The sequence below is a fragment of the Microtus oregoni genome, unplaced genomic scaffold (assembly GCF_018167655.1).
Source record: "Microtus oregoni isolate MIOR12 unplaced genomic scaffold, Mior012 000072F_ref0000427, whole genome shotgun sequence".
Classification (NCBI taxonomy): Eukaryota; Metazoa; Chordata; class Mammalia; order Rodentia; family Cricetidae; genus Microtus; species Microtus oregoni.
In genome coordinates this window covers 8,289,716-8,305,649 of record NW_024543979.1, presented here as the reverse complement: position 1 = coordinate 8,305,649, position 15,934 = coordinate 8,289,716, and the positions used below count along the sequence as shown (strand labels likewise).

The following is a 15,934-nucleotide window of genomic DNA, read 5'->3' as shown; positions in this document are numbered from 1 at the left end:
ATGTTTCAGTACTAAGTGGAGTGTAGAGCATTGCAGGAGGGTTCTGGCGGGAGCCTGGGTGCAGGGCAGGTGTGGTCAGCATGGTCAGTTTTTGAAAAAGTGACCAGACTTATAAAGGACTTCATTGAAGGTCATATTTAGAGCACATTTATTGACCCAACTTTTGCTGTTATCTGTATGATAGAGTTTTTTTTTTTTTTTTTTTTTTTTTTGGTTTTTCGAGACAAGGTTTTTCTGTGGTTTTGGAGCCTGTCCTGGAACTAGCTCTTGTAGACCAGGCTGGTCTCGAACTCACAGAGATCCGCCTGCCTCTGCCTCCCGAGTGCTGGGATTAAAGGCGTGCGCCACCACCTGGCTTGTATGATAGTTTATAACCAGCCAAAATTAAATTTTTCTTGCTGTAATCAACCAGAAGAAGATAAAGGTAATTGCATTTTCTTGAATATCCATTCAAGTTTCAATTTATTTTTTCCTTTTCAAGTAAAGATCCTGTGTTTTGAAGTTCTGGTAGTAAGGACTTGCTCTTCCTGCTGGGGTCACTGAGGAAGTTATGCACTTAGTCAGCGGTCACTCATGGCCCCTCAGTGGCTAAAATTCCAGTATGTTGAGTAGAATTCATCTTCTGTCTTCTTGAATTATATCTGGGAAACAAAAGAGTCTGAATAAAATACCTAGAATTGTATGTGGATGTAAAACTGCACGTTAGAAGAGGGCACCAGATCCACTATATGTGGCTGTGAGCCACCACGTGGGTGCTGGGATTGACCTCAGGACCTCTGTAAGAGCAGCTGGTGCTCTTAACCTCTGAGGCATCTCTCCAGCCCCCATTTATTTATTTATTTTTAAATAAATTTATTTATTTATTTTATATCCCGGCTGCAGTTTCCTCTCTCTCCTCTCCTCCCAGTCCCTCCCCCTATCCACTTCTCCTCTATTTCTATTCAGTAAAGGGCAGGTCTCCCATGGATATCAACAGAGCATGGCATATCAAGTTGCAGTAAGAAGGCTGGGCAAGGCAACCCAGTATGAGGAATAGGGTCCCAAAAGCCAGTAAAAGGGTCAGAGACAGCGTCTGCTCCCACTGTTAGGGTCCCAGAAGAACACCAAGCTACAGGACCATAACACATGTGCAGAGGGCCTAGCTCAGTCCTATGCAGGCTCCCTGGTTGTTGGCTCAGTCTCTGCCTGGTGTTTGCTGTGGGTCTGCATCTGTTCCTATCAGTTGTTGGACAAACCCTCTCTGATGACAGCTGGGCTGGGCACCAATCTGGTCACAGGAGACGCCAGTTCAGGCTGTGTATCCGCTATTGCTAGGAGTCTAAGCTGGGGTCTTTCTTGTAGATTCTTGGGAGATTCCCTTGCACCAGGTTTTTACCCGACCTCAAAATGTCCCCCCTTCCAGTAATCTCTTTCAGTACTCTTCAGCTTGGCCATCGCTCATGTTTTCATCCCTGCCCACCGTCAATCCACTTACAAAATCTCTTCTATTTCCTCTTCCCAGGGAGATCTGGGCATCTCCCCATGAATCTAGATAAAGAAGCCAAAATTATATTATGTGGGAGGTACTTCTGTCTATGTGTTGCTTTTATTGGTTAATAAAGAAACTGGCTTGGCCTATAGCAAGGTAGAAGGAAGGCGGAGTCAGAGAGAAGCCATGGATCCTCTGCCTGAGATAGACAGAGGTAATGCTGGGAATATTACCTGGTAAGCCACTGCCACGTGGCGATACACGTATTACTAGAGATGGATTAGTTTAGGATATGAATTAGCCAAAAATACCCTTAAACTATTGGCCAAACAGTATTGCAAATAATACAGTTTCTGTGTGATTATTTTGTGGCTGGGTGCTGGGACCAATGAGTAGCCCCCTCCCCCAAAGAGGTAAAAGTAAGAGCCAGTGGCTGGCTGTTTGCTTCTCTGACCTTCAGGCTGAACTCCAGTATCTGTCTCTGGGATTTTATTGATCGTGCTACATATCATGTTAATTGACATCATATATCAGATGGACTTAGCAGATATCCACAGAATATTCTACCCAAGCATTCTACTCAGCAACCTACAAAAGCATATTTATAACAGACCACCCCCTGGGGTACCAAACAAATTCTAACAAATCTAGAAAGGTTGAAAGCACACCTTGTACCCTGACCATTGTGCAGTAAAACCTAAAATCAGACAAACTCATGGAGATTAAAGAGCTCATTAACAATGAATGGTTCCGAAGAAACCAAGAAACAAAATGACTGTAGCTAAGTGAAAATACAACAGGACCTTGGGACACACTGCAAGCAGTCCTGTGGGGGAAATGTATAGTTCTGAGTAAAAAAAAAAATTCTGAACACACATAAATGAGTTAATGATGCAACTCAAGAATTTGGAAAAACAAGAACAAACCAAACCTAAAATCCCATATATGGCAAGAAATAAAAGACATGCTAAATAGTGAAGTTGAAACAAAGAAAAGCACACATAGAGCAAGTCTATGAGCTGGTTCCTGTGTAGATGATGCTGTAAGCTCCACAGATGCTGGCTCACCCAGATGAAAGGACTGACTCAGCAGCGTCAGACATGACAGGGGCGCATGACAACAGACACAAAAGAGATTCAGGATGCTATAAGGGGACACATCATAACCTGTACTCCTGCCAGGTGTGGCTCGGGAGGCGGAGGCAGGTGGATCTCTGAATTCAAGGCCAGCCTGGTACACAAGAATTCCAGGACAGCCAGGGCTACACAACTCTGTCTCAAAAAACTAAAAACCAAAAAACCCGTACTCCCAAACCTCCATCTAGGAAGCTAGTATTACCCTAACACTAAAAAACCTAGACCAGGTAAAGACGTAACAACAGAAAGAAAATTGTAGGCCAATATCCTTGATGAACATCAATTCAAAAATAGATAACATTTAAAAAGATTATCCACAATGACCAAATTGGCTTTATCCAGGAGATGCAGAGATAGTTCAACATATATACATCAATAAATGTAAATCACATTGGTCATCTCAGTAGATGCAGAAAAATTGTTTTTATAGTACTGAAAGTCCAGCTGCAGCAATAAGTCAGGATAAGAAAATTACAGGGATACAAGTAAGGAAGGAGGTCAAGCCATCCCCATAGCAGATGGTCCATTGGAAATGGTCCAGAGTCAATGTGCACAAATTCACAGCTTTCCATATACCACCAACAAAAACATGAAGATAATACATACCCTCCAATTCACAACAGTCTGAAAGGAAATATCCAGGAATAAACTTAATCAAAGAGATAAAAGACCTCTACAATGAAAACTTGAAACTTTGGTAGAATTAACACTGTGAAAGTTACCATTCTACCAAATGCTATTTATTGATTCAGTGCAATCCCAATCAAAGCCCCCATCTCATTCTTTACAGTAACAGGTAAAAAACTATCCTGAAATTCATATGGAACCACACAAGACCCTGGATAGCTAAAATAATCATGATCATAAGAACAATACTGGATGGATGACCATTCCAGATTTCAAAATATATTTTAGAGCCCTGGTGATAATATGGTACAGGCACGAAACCCGTGTAGACCAGTGCAACAAATCGTGAGTACATGGGTCTCCAGCCACTTAGTAGTTGACAGAGATGCCAAAAAGACACCGGAAACAAAAGTATCTTCAACAGATGGTGCTGGGCAAACTGGACGTCCACACACATAACAATAAAATTAGGCCCATATCTATCATCTCATACAAAAAAAAATTCCAAATGGATCAAAGACCTAAGCATGAAACCTGAAACTGCTGAGAAAACACAGGCAGCGCCCGAAACGATTCAGGTGTGGAACGCTCTTCCTGACCAGGGCTCTGTCGACACGATTCAGGTGTGGAAATCCCTTCCTGCCCAGGGATTAAGGCCCAAACCTGACAAGTGAGACTTGATAAAACTGAAAAGCTCTCATGGTGCCGGGAGGGGAGCCATCCCGTGCTGCTCAGCAGGGATGCCCACTATGATCTACAACAACCACTCCCAGGCCAGGTCATTCCTAAGGGGCAATATAGCTTGGAGCCTGTCTGGAACTCACTGTAGACCAGGCTGGCCTTGAATTTATAGAGCACCCGCCTGTGCCTTCCGAGTGCTGGGATTAAAGGCGTGTGCCACCACCGCCCAGCTAACAGTGGCACTCTTATTTTAGAGGTAGCCAGCAGCTGTCTAATTAGAGTTAAGGTCCATTCAGCAGGAGGGAAATCAAATCATGTCTGGTATGTGAAACCCAGCCAACTACCCAGGGTTAGTGAGGTCACGAATCTTAAAAGGAGAACCTATTACTGCTATTTTTAAACCAACACAATCCTTAAACACATTCTAAATACTTCTACTCACAGGTAAGTACAGCTTCTCATTCCTCACCAAAGAAACTTTTCTTAGCTGTAGACGGAGACTATCACAGAAAACCACAACTGCTCAAAATACAGTAAGCAGCAGATCATGGGATGCCCAGCCCCAACAGATATACAATATCTGTTGTATACAACACAACTCCTGCACTAAGGTTAAGAGACATCTTGGAAGAGGGCATGAGAAGACTGTAAGAGCTGGAGAACCAGGAGGGAAATGAGAGAGAAGCTTTACCCATGACACCTCAACAATATGGCGGCCAGAACAAGAGACACGCCAACATGGAAGGGGAAATACTGCATGGGGTCCCACCTCTAGACAAAGAACAAAGGAGAGAAAGAGAGACAGAGACAGAGAGGAAAAAAATGAATTAGTTTTCCTTACCTCCAATAGCCAACGCAGAGGTAAGGAAGACTTTCTTATCTAAAGCTTATTTCTATGCTGCTTGGCATTTATACTAAAGAGAATCTTGAATTAAGAATATTTCCCAAGAATTTTGATTTTCATATTAAATGAGAAGGCAGAAAAACATGTAGTTAAGGGACATTCTGATGGTCAGCTTGCAGGAGGCAAAGACTATTTTATTTGTGTTTTAATAAATAAAGCTTGCCTGAAGATCAGAGTGCAGAGCTAAGCCACTAGAGGCCAGAGAGTTTTGGCACACACCTTTAATCCCAGGACTCAAGGTCCCCTGGGCTACAGAAGAGCGAATCTGTCTAAAGAGAAACAGAGTTCACACTAATCCCAGCATCAGAGAGGAGATCCGTGCAGTCTGGGTACAGTCTGAGGTCTGGAGGAGAGCACTGCAGTCTGCAGTTACGTGAGGACAGGATCGCCCCTTTGCCTGAGCCTTGGTAGAGGTAAGATCTCTCTAGTGGCTGCTTTGCTTTTCTGATCTTCGGCTTGAACCCCAATGTCTGTCTCTGGGTTTTTATAATCCATGCGACAGACTTGAGCTGTATCTCTAGAAGCAGGTGTAAAATTCAACAAAGCCAGGCATGCAAATTTACCTGCTTGTCTGCACCGAGGTAACTAAGATGCTGGCTAGAAAGAGGTCAGCTCTGCTCTCGGGGCAGCAGAATGGGAAGGCTCACGATGGACCACTGGTGCTTTATGGGAAGAAACTCGGCCAGGGGGGGACAGCGGGATGGCCTGGGGCTGTCTTCACAGGAAGATTTCCCAGGACTGGGGGCAGCTGAGTCTTTAGCCAGCTGCAGTGAGCTTGAGCTCTGCGCTTGTTTTTTAAACTTGTGGTTGGGGCGTCGTTAGCGAGAGAACACTGGCCGGGCACTTTCAGAAGCTCACACAGGTAACAAACAGAATCCAACTCACCATGTTTCTTAGCAGCTGGTTCTAAATACAGTGGTTAAATTTTCAAGATCTTCACATTTTAAATGCAGTTCTGTCAGCAGGGTGGCTATAAACTGTGTAAATACCACATTTTTCGGAGAATGCTTCTGAATGCCAAGAATTGGCGTCAATCTGAAATCAATAATAGTAAATGCGCATGAGGAAATGAGAAGGACCGGAGGACGCATCTTCAGTTTCCCATGGTTGGTCTCCTGGGAAGGAAAAGGTTTCTTCGAAATAACAAAATTTGTAGAGAAAGGTTTTTACTAAGTTGGAAGTCTCAGAAGACTGAAAGACCAACAAACGCTGTTCAATAAGAAAAGATGTCTACTGTGCCTATTAACACACCCAGTAAGTCAACAAAAATTCTTTGGATAAAAGCAAAATGCACAAAATTTTCATTTGTAGAATGGAGGAGACGGGGGAGCTTTGGAAACAATCTATATAAAATATTTGGCTTATACCACCCAAAAAAAAAAAAGATAACAAAAAGCAAGATTACCTATTGGGATGAATCTCTTACATTTTAATTCTTAAAACATTAATATACCATAAGGCATTTAATATCAAATCCATGTTTTTTCTTCAAACTGCTTCTGACAAATCTCTGAAGTCTGGCTACGTGTAATCTTCTCAATGAAATGAACAGCTTTTATTAGAAAATGGTTTCTTCTTTAATGTGCTGTGCACTGAACTCAAAACTTTGCACATGCGAGACAAGCTACATTCCAGACTAAGATTTTAATAAAGTAGGCAATCAGAAACCCAAGATCACTGAGCAGACTGCTGCTGGCCTTCAACCCCTCTCCCACAGAGAACCAACGTAATGGGTATATGGATATATTTAAGTGAAGGATCATGGGACTCGGAGGATCCAGATACCTGGAACAAGAAGATCACAGTGGGGCACATATAAGTTCCCTTGTACAGAAGAAGTAAGGGTCAAAGTGTCCCAGCAAACCAGCATGAGGATGCTGGCAGTCCTAGCTACTGGGAAGTTTACCATGTTTCTAGGCAACCCACTTGGATGAGTAACTTTTAAATTTAAAATTTTGTATTATTCTTATTGTTTGTACATGCATATACATGGTATGTGTGTTTGGGAGCATGTTCCATGCATGCATGTGGAAGACAGTACAGGATATGCACTAGAAACACTGCAAAAAGAAATTTTGGAAACAAAAAATCAAATTTTGGAAATGGAGATCTGACTAATGAAGAGCTCACTAAGAACAAAGCACACCCAACAGCAGCCAACCACCCCAAACCAGCTGAAGACCCCAGAGCTGACCATACAAAAATGGAAACTGCATCTGGGTCTTTGATAAGATCCTCTTCAGAGAACACGCCTTTGAAGGCAAGAAGCGCAGGATGGTCTGACAAGTTATACAATAATATGTAAAGATGCTAACCCTAAAATTTTGACTTAAATGTATACCTTTATACATGAATCAAGAGAACTATGACTTGTGTTTCCATAGTAACTCACATCTAGAAGGCAAATGGACCAATATATTGAATTTACATGTGTTAACAATTCCTTCTCTTATCACCTTGAACATGTGTTATTAAATAACAGCAATACTCACACCTCCAGTCTGCCAGGCACAGTCCAAATTTCTCCAGTTATCTTTAGCAAGAGGCTGTCTGCTCTTTGGATGAATCGGTCAGGATTGGGTCTTAGCAAACTGATAAGGGTTAGAAGTGCCGAGAAGCTGTGGGTTCTCAGACTGGACTGGAGAACCTATGTGTGTGTGTGTGTGTGGCGGGGGATACTGTGCTGGGGCCGAGACAAGGTTCTATCCAGGGTTATCTTTTGTAAACAAGGACTGAGGAACACAGAACCTGTGTGCATATGGCTGACCAGGCTCTGGACTAGGCTGACGACTGGAACTGTTGAGTTCCCAGTCAACAACCGTCTTCCTCAGTCTCCTGGCTGAGCGTGCTGCAGGTGACGGCATTTTCTTTTTCTCTAGAATTCTGCTTTGGGTTTTTGAGACCCTCTGATTCTTTCCTCTCTCCTGTTTATTTTTCTTTTGTCAGCAGCTCATTAGTCATAAGCTCAAGTCTCATCCTGGTCCTTTTCTCTCCCACACTGAGTCACATGGCTCTGACTAGCCATCATTAAAACCTGGGGTTTTTCTCCTGTAGGCCGCCCTAGAGTACACAAATGCATCATGTTCAAACCAGAACCTCTCTCATTTCTTCCACCACAACATTCTGGTACCAGAAAACCCAGTCCTCTTTTTGAAGGGAGAGAGGGGCCAGGCACTAACCTCAGGGCTCTGTGCACACTGACTACAGCCGTCCTGACTGCGGCCTTTGCAGTGCTGGGGACCGAACCCAGGGCATCATGTGTGCTAGACAGGTGCCCAAGGACTGAGCCGCACTCTCCTCCCTCCTCAGCTGCCCTCAATTCTTACCCTCAACATCCTAGGTCCAACGAGACGTCATCCTGTGGAGCCTGCAGTGTTCTTAGGTCAGCTCCACCCACTCCCCTCTCAGCGTCTCAGCTCATTTCAGGCAGGGGCCCCTGCCTGGGCTACTGCTGCATCCTTGTCAATCAGCCACTTCCACACCCGTGGGCACAGCTCTCTCAGGTCTGATCGCACCACTCCCTTCAGCAACAACTGTAAGAGGATTCTAACTTCTTTGGACCATTTTTCAGTGTTTTACCACATGAATATATATCAACTTATGTGAATGAATGTGCTGTTAGCCACGAAGTTTGCTAAGTCACCGCCAGGGAAAAGCAAACGCCCCATTTTTCTCAGCCATCTTCTCATTCTCCACAGCCTTGTTCTCTTAATTTGGCAATTATTGCCGGGTGGTGGTAGCTCATGCCTTTAATCCCAGCACTTAGGAGGCAGAGGCTGGTGGATCTCTCTGAGTCTGAGGCCATCCTGGTCTATAGCGTGAATTCCAGGACACCCAGGGCTACAAAAAGAAACCTTGTCTTTAAAAAAGGCAATGACCATTTCAGAACTGAAATTGCTGTCCCCCGCATTATCACTTCTCGATATACTAGGAGAGAGAGGCCCAGGGACAAACTGGGACCCATGGGCTTGTTTCACCTTCCTACTTATTTTTGTAAATGAAGATTTACAGCAAATGGCTACTTTTGTGTTACGACAGCAAAGCTGAGTGGCTGGACTACAGTAAAGACAAAAATATTTACCATCTGGCCCTGTACAAATATTGGTCAGTCTTTACTTTTCTCACGTAGCCCAGCTGGTCTGCAACTCACCATGTAGCTGAGGCGTCTTTGAACTCCTGATCTTTCTGCCTCCACCTCTGGAACGCTGGGATTACAAACATGAACCACTAAAGTCAGCCCCTATGCTAATTAACACAAGTAACTCTATTATTAATACACTGCTTACAGCTCTACTGATTATGGTGCCAGCAACAAGAGAAATCCAGGCAAGCCATCTGGCTTTAGGTTGTTTGGAGTCTAGTCTGGGAAAGATGTCTTACAAGTCACAATGATCTCATAAAACCTTCCTCTTGGAAGAGACTTCTCCCGGGCTGACCAATCCTGCCTCTGCACCAAGATGGTCTCATCTTCTCCCAGATCTCTGCACAGTGGGCTCGTTCCTGTGACTCCATTAGGTTTAAACGCCTTCCTCCTTGCAATCAGTCCTCACCTTCATCCCACCTCTTTACTCTGCTTTATTCTTCTCTGTTGTCCTTCCTGCATCCCTGGGTGGTGACGTATCTTCGGCGTCTGTCACACTGTTGCTGACCAGTAACTACAGCTGAAGGTGGCTTATCAGGTCACTGTGTTGCATTGCTGCAATGTTTTTCTCTTTATCACAACATTACCCTTTTTCTAGAGGAAAAGATGGAGGGAAATATTTTGATCTTTCCTTTTTGCTTACATACAGTTGCATCTTCCTGCCAGAATATTCCAGAGCAACAGCCAGGGATTTTAAGGAGCTTTAAATGCATCAGGTGAACCAAGTACTACACAGGAACTTCCAGCTACTCCTGCACGTCCCCTCTCATGTCTGGTCCTCTTGGGATTAATTCTGTGATATGAGAGTTGTCAGGGTCAGAGCCTGGGTCCCGGCAGCCCTGCAGGTGTGGCTCTCATCCCATCTTCCACCGGCCACTTAAACAAAGATTCACGAAATGGGGGAAAGGACATTTACTCAATGGGGGAAGAGGAACAAATAAACAAATCTAGTAACACTCTGGCCCCCTAAGTCCTGACAGGAACACAAGGCAAGAAGTATGCACAACTGGGCGATCCTGGTGTAACCCGCCATTACCCATGTTCTGGGCTCCAGTATTTCCTGCAAGATGGTCTAGCAGAAGCTGTCAGAACTATGTGAAATCTCTTCCCAGGAGATCCTCTCTGGTTGGCACTAGGGTTAAGCCATTTTACTTTTCCCAGCATAAAGTTCTTGGCAAACAAAGGGAGGGGGACAACCGTCTCTCGAATACCTTTGTTCCTGTCAGGACAGTTTCATGGGAAGAATGGATTCTGTCAAGAGGAAACAGTGCCAAGTGTCACTAGGCAGGCTTAATCTGTAGCTTTTAACTTTTTCCTGTCCTAAAACCAGTCAACCAAGCAGCCAGCTGGCTCCAACAAGAATAGCCATGAACTGACTATGTTGCTCAGGCTAGACCCAAACTCCCAGGCTCAAGTTATTCTCTTGCCTCTACAACTGAGCTGGGACTTCGGGGCATAGATGACTACCATTGTGCTGGAATTCTAAGTCCCTCCCTCCCTTCTTTCCTTTCTTCCTTCCTTTCAAACACTTTTCAGAAACACTCTTTTGGGTGCTAGAGAGATGACTCCCTGGCTAAAAGCATGTGTCCTGCAGAGGCCCGGGTTTGGTCCCCAGAGCCCGCATGGTGATTCAGACATTTCTCACTCTAGTTCCAGAGCTCTGATGTCTTCTTCTGACATTCGAGGGTACACAGATACTCTTGCTTTTGTGGGTTTGGGGGTTGAGCACAGGACTTCACTTACCCTAGACAAACACTATACCATTATCTAGCCCTAGCATAGACCCTTTCGCCCCCCACCCCCACCCCCTTCCTTTTTCAATACAGGATTTCACCATGTAGCCCTAGCTGCCCTGGAAGTCAGTCTGTAGACCAGGCTGGCCTTGAACTCACAGAGATCCGCCTGCCTCTGCCTCCTGTGTGCTGGGATGCTGTGTCACTACTCGTCATAACCTATGCTCTTTCCTGTGCTCCCATCCAGTTTCTTACTGTAGAGAGACAGAGTGCCTCAGAACACAAACACTGTCTGAATCTATCACTGCAAAAGCCTAACAAACCCAAAGACTATACTATGAATTGAAATCTTTCACTCCTAAGTTATCTCTGAAGTACACCTGCAGGTCTTACCAAATACTTAGCCCCTTTTGTAAAACCTGGCTGACGTAAACTTTGCTATTGGCTCTGTGGCCCAGGCTGGTTTTGAAGCCTTCCTAGGGCGAGATTACAGGCGTGCACTCTATCCTCAGGTACATTTTCCTGTTCAACCTTTTTATTAAAAATAACCCACCGAACACTGAAAGGGACAAGTCTCTATTCTCCTTAAACTTTCAGTAGTAACCACCAAGGACAACAACAACCGAATCACTTCTACTTAAAAATTAAGAAATAGCAACACACCAGAGTTGATGTTTGACAATGTGTTTCTCTAGGAAACATCTTTAAAATCATTGGTAGACAATGTGGATATTTTAAAAATTAATGCTTAAATCTGTCTAAGCATGAATGAGGGCAGAGGTCCGCTTTGCACATACTGTCCTAGAGAGGAACAGTCTGCAAAAGTAGGTAATAAAAACTTGTGACATAACATCACAAAGGAAAAGAAACTTCCCATGGGAACTGCAGGGATTCCAGTCTCAATTCTGAACACAGAGGCCCCGGCAGCCAGCTCTCCACAGTGACAACAAAGGCAAAGCCAAGTGTCAAACAGCATCTTATTGATAAGCCCTAGCCCAGTACTCCACATCTGTCACATCAAAAGGAGAGCACACGCCAGGCTGGAACAAGGCTCTCCGCTTTTAGGACAGCATCTGGTGGACAGGGACTCTGAGGAGGAGGAGGGGCTTCCAGTCTGAGCATGACAACAGAGGCTTTAATAAAACAAACTCAAGGACCGGAGCTCTGAAAACTGCTGATTAGGCCTCAGAAGTTACCCACAGGTCCGGGGTTTGTATCCTGTCAGCAGAGAGAGCCATACACAGAGTTCAAATCTTGGTTTATCTGACAATTAGGACTAAATGACAGATTTAATGCTGTATAAGCCATCGGTAGGGAGATGAACTTGGAGGTCTCTCCTGCCTCCGTTGCTGTGCCAGGTTGAAGCACTGGGACCTGCACTCAAGAGCTCCGAGCATCCAGCATTCTGAATTAGCGCATCTCGGGTATCTATAGGCACTTGCGTCGTGGATTCCCCAGGACCACACCCTCAGCACTGAGCTGTAGCAGGAGCACTCTCGGGGCCGGCTCCGAGGCAGGCTGTTCTAAATGGCACTGGACAGCACATCCCCCTCACACAGAGGAGAGCCGTGAGGAGGTCTGCGTGAGTAAATGTCACCAGAGAACACGGCGCTGTATGGTTTAGGGGTGGAGGAAGGGACAGGAAGCAAAAGCCACACAATTTTACCTATCAGATTTGAGAAATTACTGAGTTCAAACAGAGTTCTGCTGCAGGGAGGGAGACCACTCTGTGGCTCACCATGCATAAAGGCCATGGATGCAGTGACTGTTAAGAGATAACACTGGCCTTTTTCAAGAAAAAACTCCAAACCCTCGCCCCTCTTATTCTCTGTAAGTCAGAGCCAGGAAGGAGAGGCACGAGGGAATTTCCTACCAAAGAGAAACACTGTCAGGGTTTGCATACACTGCATTTATCATGTTAGCAATGTAAAAGACAAAGAGCCTAGAGCGGAGGCTCACAGCCATAATCCCAGCACTTCTGAGGACAACCACAAGTTCTAAGCTAGCCTGGGCTATAGGATGGGGCCCTATTTTAAAGTACCAAATAACAAACATAATACCTGACGTCTATGGGATTAGAGTCAAACAAGAGCAAAACCTACTTGGGACAGACGAGACAATTCTGTTTTTCATAGGTTTATATAAATTTTAAGATGAGATAGGGTCTCACTATGAAGCCCAGTCTCTTGCTTCAGTCTCCTGCGTGCTGGGGTTGCAGGCATGCACCATGGCCCTCGGCTGAAGCACTTCATTAAGAATGGCGCAGGTGAAAATCTAACTGACGTTTAACTAGTATCTTATGAGGTTATACCACCTAATTTTCTCAGTGGGATTCAGTATCAATCTTACATGCATTTAATTCTTTATGCATTGGTGTGAGGGTGTCAGATTCTCTGGAACTGAGTCACAGACAGTTGTGAGCTGCCATGTGGGTGCCGGGACTTGAACCTGGTTCCTCTGGAAGGGCAGCCAGTGCTCTTAACTGCTGAGCCATCTCTCCAGCCCCAGTATCAGGCTATCTTGCTGTTCTATATACTGAGCTAGGATTTACCCTTCTTTCCAGAAGAACTAAATGACAAGAGGATTAAACCAGAATGTCTCTGTCTTTACTGCCCTACGCTCACACTCAGAAAATGAAACACTGGCAACCCGTGCCTGTAACACAAAAGCTCACGATGCTGTCAGAAAGTTGAGGGCTCACACATACCCTAGATATTATGTGAAATGTCTTTTTCAGAAGTGAGAAAAAGGGTATATCTTTTCAAAAGGATTTCTGCCTGTATATTTAAGGGCTCTTCAGGATGCAAATAATTAGAATTTCAAATTTCATATTTAAAATGAACTTTCTTTACCCCATGGTTTCTTGGACAGAAGGCAAAAAGTCCAACTCTAAGGGGCAGCTCCATTCATCTAGCCTATGGATCTGATTTCTTACCCACAATAAAACAATAATCAGTTGAGCTAAACGTTCATAAAGTCAGCATGCAGCAGAGCCTCCTCTTCCTATAAGACAGCACAGGCTAGGCCATGTGCTGTGGGACGACTTTACGCTTTTCTTCCGTTTTGTTGACCTGACAGGAAAGCAGATGCCCAGAGATGGGAGCTGAGTCTCACACTCAGACACCCCAGCCCTTGAGCCTGCACGGCCCCCTTGTGGGGGGATCCAAACACAAGTCAGTGATTTACAACTTTCTACAAAGATTTTCTTATGAGACAACTTGTTGGTCTTTCTGTGAGGCTGCAGCAGGTGTTAACTCCACGATGAGGCAAGCAACTCTATGAAGGTCACGTAAGTCAGTAACAGACGTGCAAACAGCCCCAGGAGCACCCCACAGTCTGCACTCCTAACCGCGAGACCACAGCAGCTCACACATCTGATTCATTTTAAGAACCGAGCAGGTCTCATGATTTTCAGAGACCACTGTGTGTGCTCTTCAAGTACAGCATGAGGGAGGTCTGCCATTACAGAGAAAACAGGCCAACACAAGTGGGCAAGCCTGCTGCGAGCCTTTCTACTCAGCACCCCGATAAACCCTGAGTTTGGTTCTTGGTTCTCTATGTACAATTAGCCCCTTAGGAAGCTAAAAACAAAACTTCTATTTAGGTCTTACAAAGACCAGCGAATCAAAACTTGTGAATCAGTCATTAGTAAATACATTTTTTAAAGTTCCTGATGTGATTCTAATGGACAGCCAAGATAGAGAAACAACAATTCAGAGTTCCTCTAGTTTATAAAAACTGGGCTGGTCTTGAACTCCCAGGCTCGTGTAGTTCTCTGGTCTTGGCCTGAGTAGCTGGAATGGTAGGCACGTACGTTCAGATCCTACATTTCTGAACTGAATAAGCAGGTTAAATCAGTCACGCTGAAGCTAGGTATCCACTACTGCTGAGAGAAACTGACTAGCAAAGACAATCTTCTGGCAGGTCTTTTCATAGGTGACGGCAGTGACAGAGACACAGCTTTCACTGACAGGTTCCATCATACGCCACAGTGCCGCCAGAGGCTTGCAAGGGGAGACACGCTGACAGCCCCAGGAGAGAAATGTTAGATATGAGGCAACCTCATGTGGGGAGCTGGGATCTCACTACTTTTAAAAAATTAATTTGTTCTTAGAAAATTTTGCGCATATACACAGTGCACGCTGCTCCCCCATCCTTCCCACAGCCCCTCTCATGTTCATGGAGGTTATCTGTTCAGGAAGGCAGTCTAGGCTGGTGTGCTTCAGTAACAGCGGGCATGGACAAAACACACAGAGAAAACAGCTGGGTGTGGGAGTGCACACCTTTCAATCCCAGCAGAGGCAAGTGGCTATCTGTGAGTCTGAGGCCAGCTTGGTCTGTACAGCAACTTCCATATCAACCAGGGTTGCACAGTGACACACTGACTCAAACCAAAACTGAAAGGCAGAGTAATCAACTATGAGAAGTAAAGGGCAAGTGTATTAGTCAGGGTTATTGGGAGGAACAGAACTTATAGAATCAATCTATCTATCTATCTATTGGATTTATTGGAATGGCTTACAGGTGCAGTGATATTTCATTTGTATTTTAAAAAATAAAGCTTGCCTGAAGATCAGAGAGTAAAGCAGCCACATTGGTAAGCCATACAGACCAGGCAGTGGTGGCACACACCTTTAATCCCAGTAGCCACACTAGTTAGCCATAGAGGCTGGGTGGTGGTGGTGCACGCCTTTAATCCCAACACTAGAGAGGAATATAAAATGGGAGGAGACAGCTCTCAGACACAGTCTCATTCTGAGATTCCTGGAGGCAGGATTGCCATTTCAGTCTGAGGTAGAGGTGAGAGCCAGTGGCTGGCTGCTTTGCTTTTCTGAGCCTCAGGTTGAACCCCAATACCTGTCTCTGGGTTTTTATTATTTGTGCCACGCACAGGCTAGTCCAGCTAGTCCAACAATGGCTGTCTACCAAAAGAAGGCCCAAGAACCCAGTAATTTTTCGGTCCATGAGGCTGGATGTCCAGGGAAGCAGGCTCTGATGCCAGTGAACAGATGGAGTTGCTGGAGAGAGTGAGGGCAAGCAGGCAAAAATGTAAGAACTTCCTTCTTCCATGTCTTTACATAGGCTGCTAGCAGAAGGTGTGGCCCAGATTAATGCTGGATCTTTCCACCTCCTAAAATCCAGATTAAAGGTGTATCTTCCCAGCTGGGAGGTGGTGGCACATGCCTTTGGGGAGGCAGAGGCAGGCAGATCTCTTGAGTCTAAGGCCAGCCTGTTATACAGAGT

General features: G+C 44.9%; 1 protein-coding gene across 2 annotated transcripts in view; it reads right to left on the bottom strand.

The window, feature by feature from the left end:
• Window positions 1-257: 257 nt before the first annotated feature.
• Rpap2 (RNA polymerase II associated protein 2) overlaps window positions 258-15,934 on the bottom strand; it is a 71,381-nt gene continuing 55,704 nt past the window's right edge. For both annotated transcript variants that reach the window (XM_041642052.1, XM_041642053.1), the window contains 2 exons: window positions 5,702-5,851; window positions 258-641 (listed from right to left, as the gene is read on the bottom strand). In XM_041642052.1, coding sequence (XP_041497986.1) covers window positions 5,710-5,851 — 142 coding nt within the window. In that variant the 3' untranslated portion in view covers window positions 258-641; window positions 5,702-5,709. The remainder of the gene's footprint in view (window positions 642-5,701; window positions 5,852-15,934) is intronic.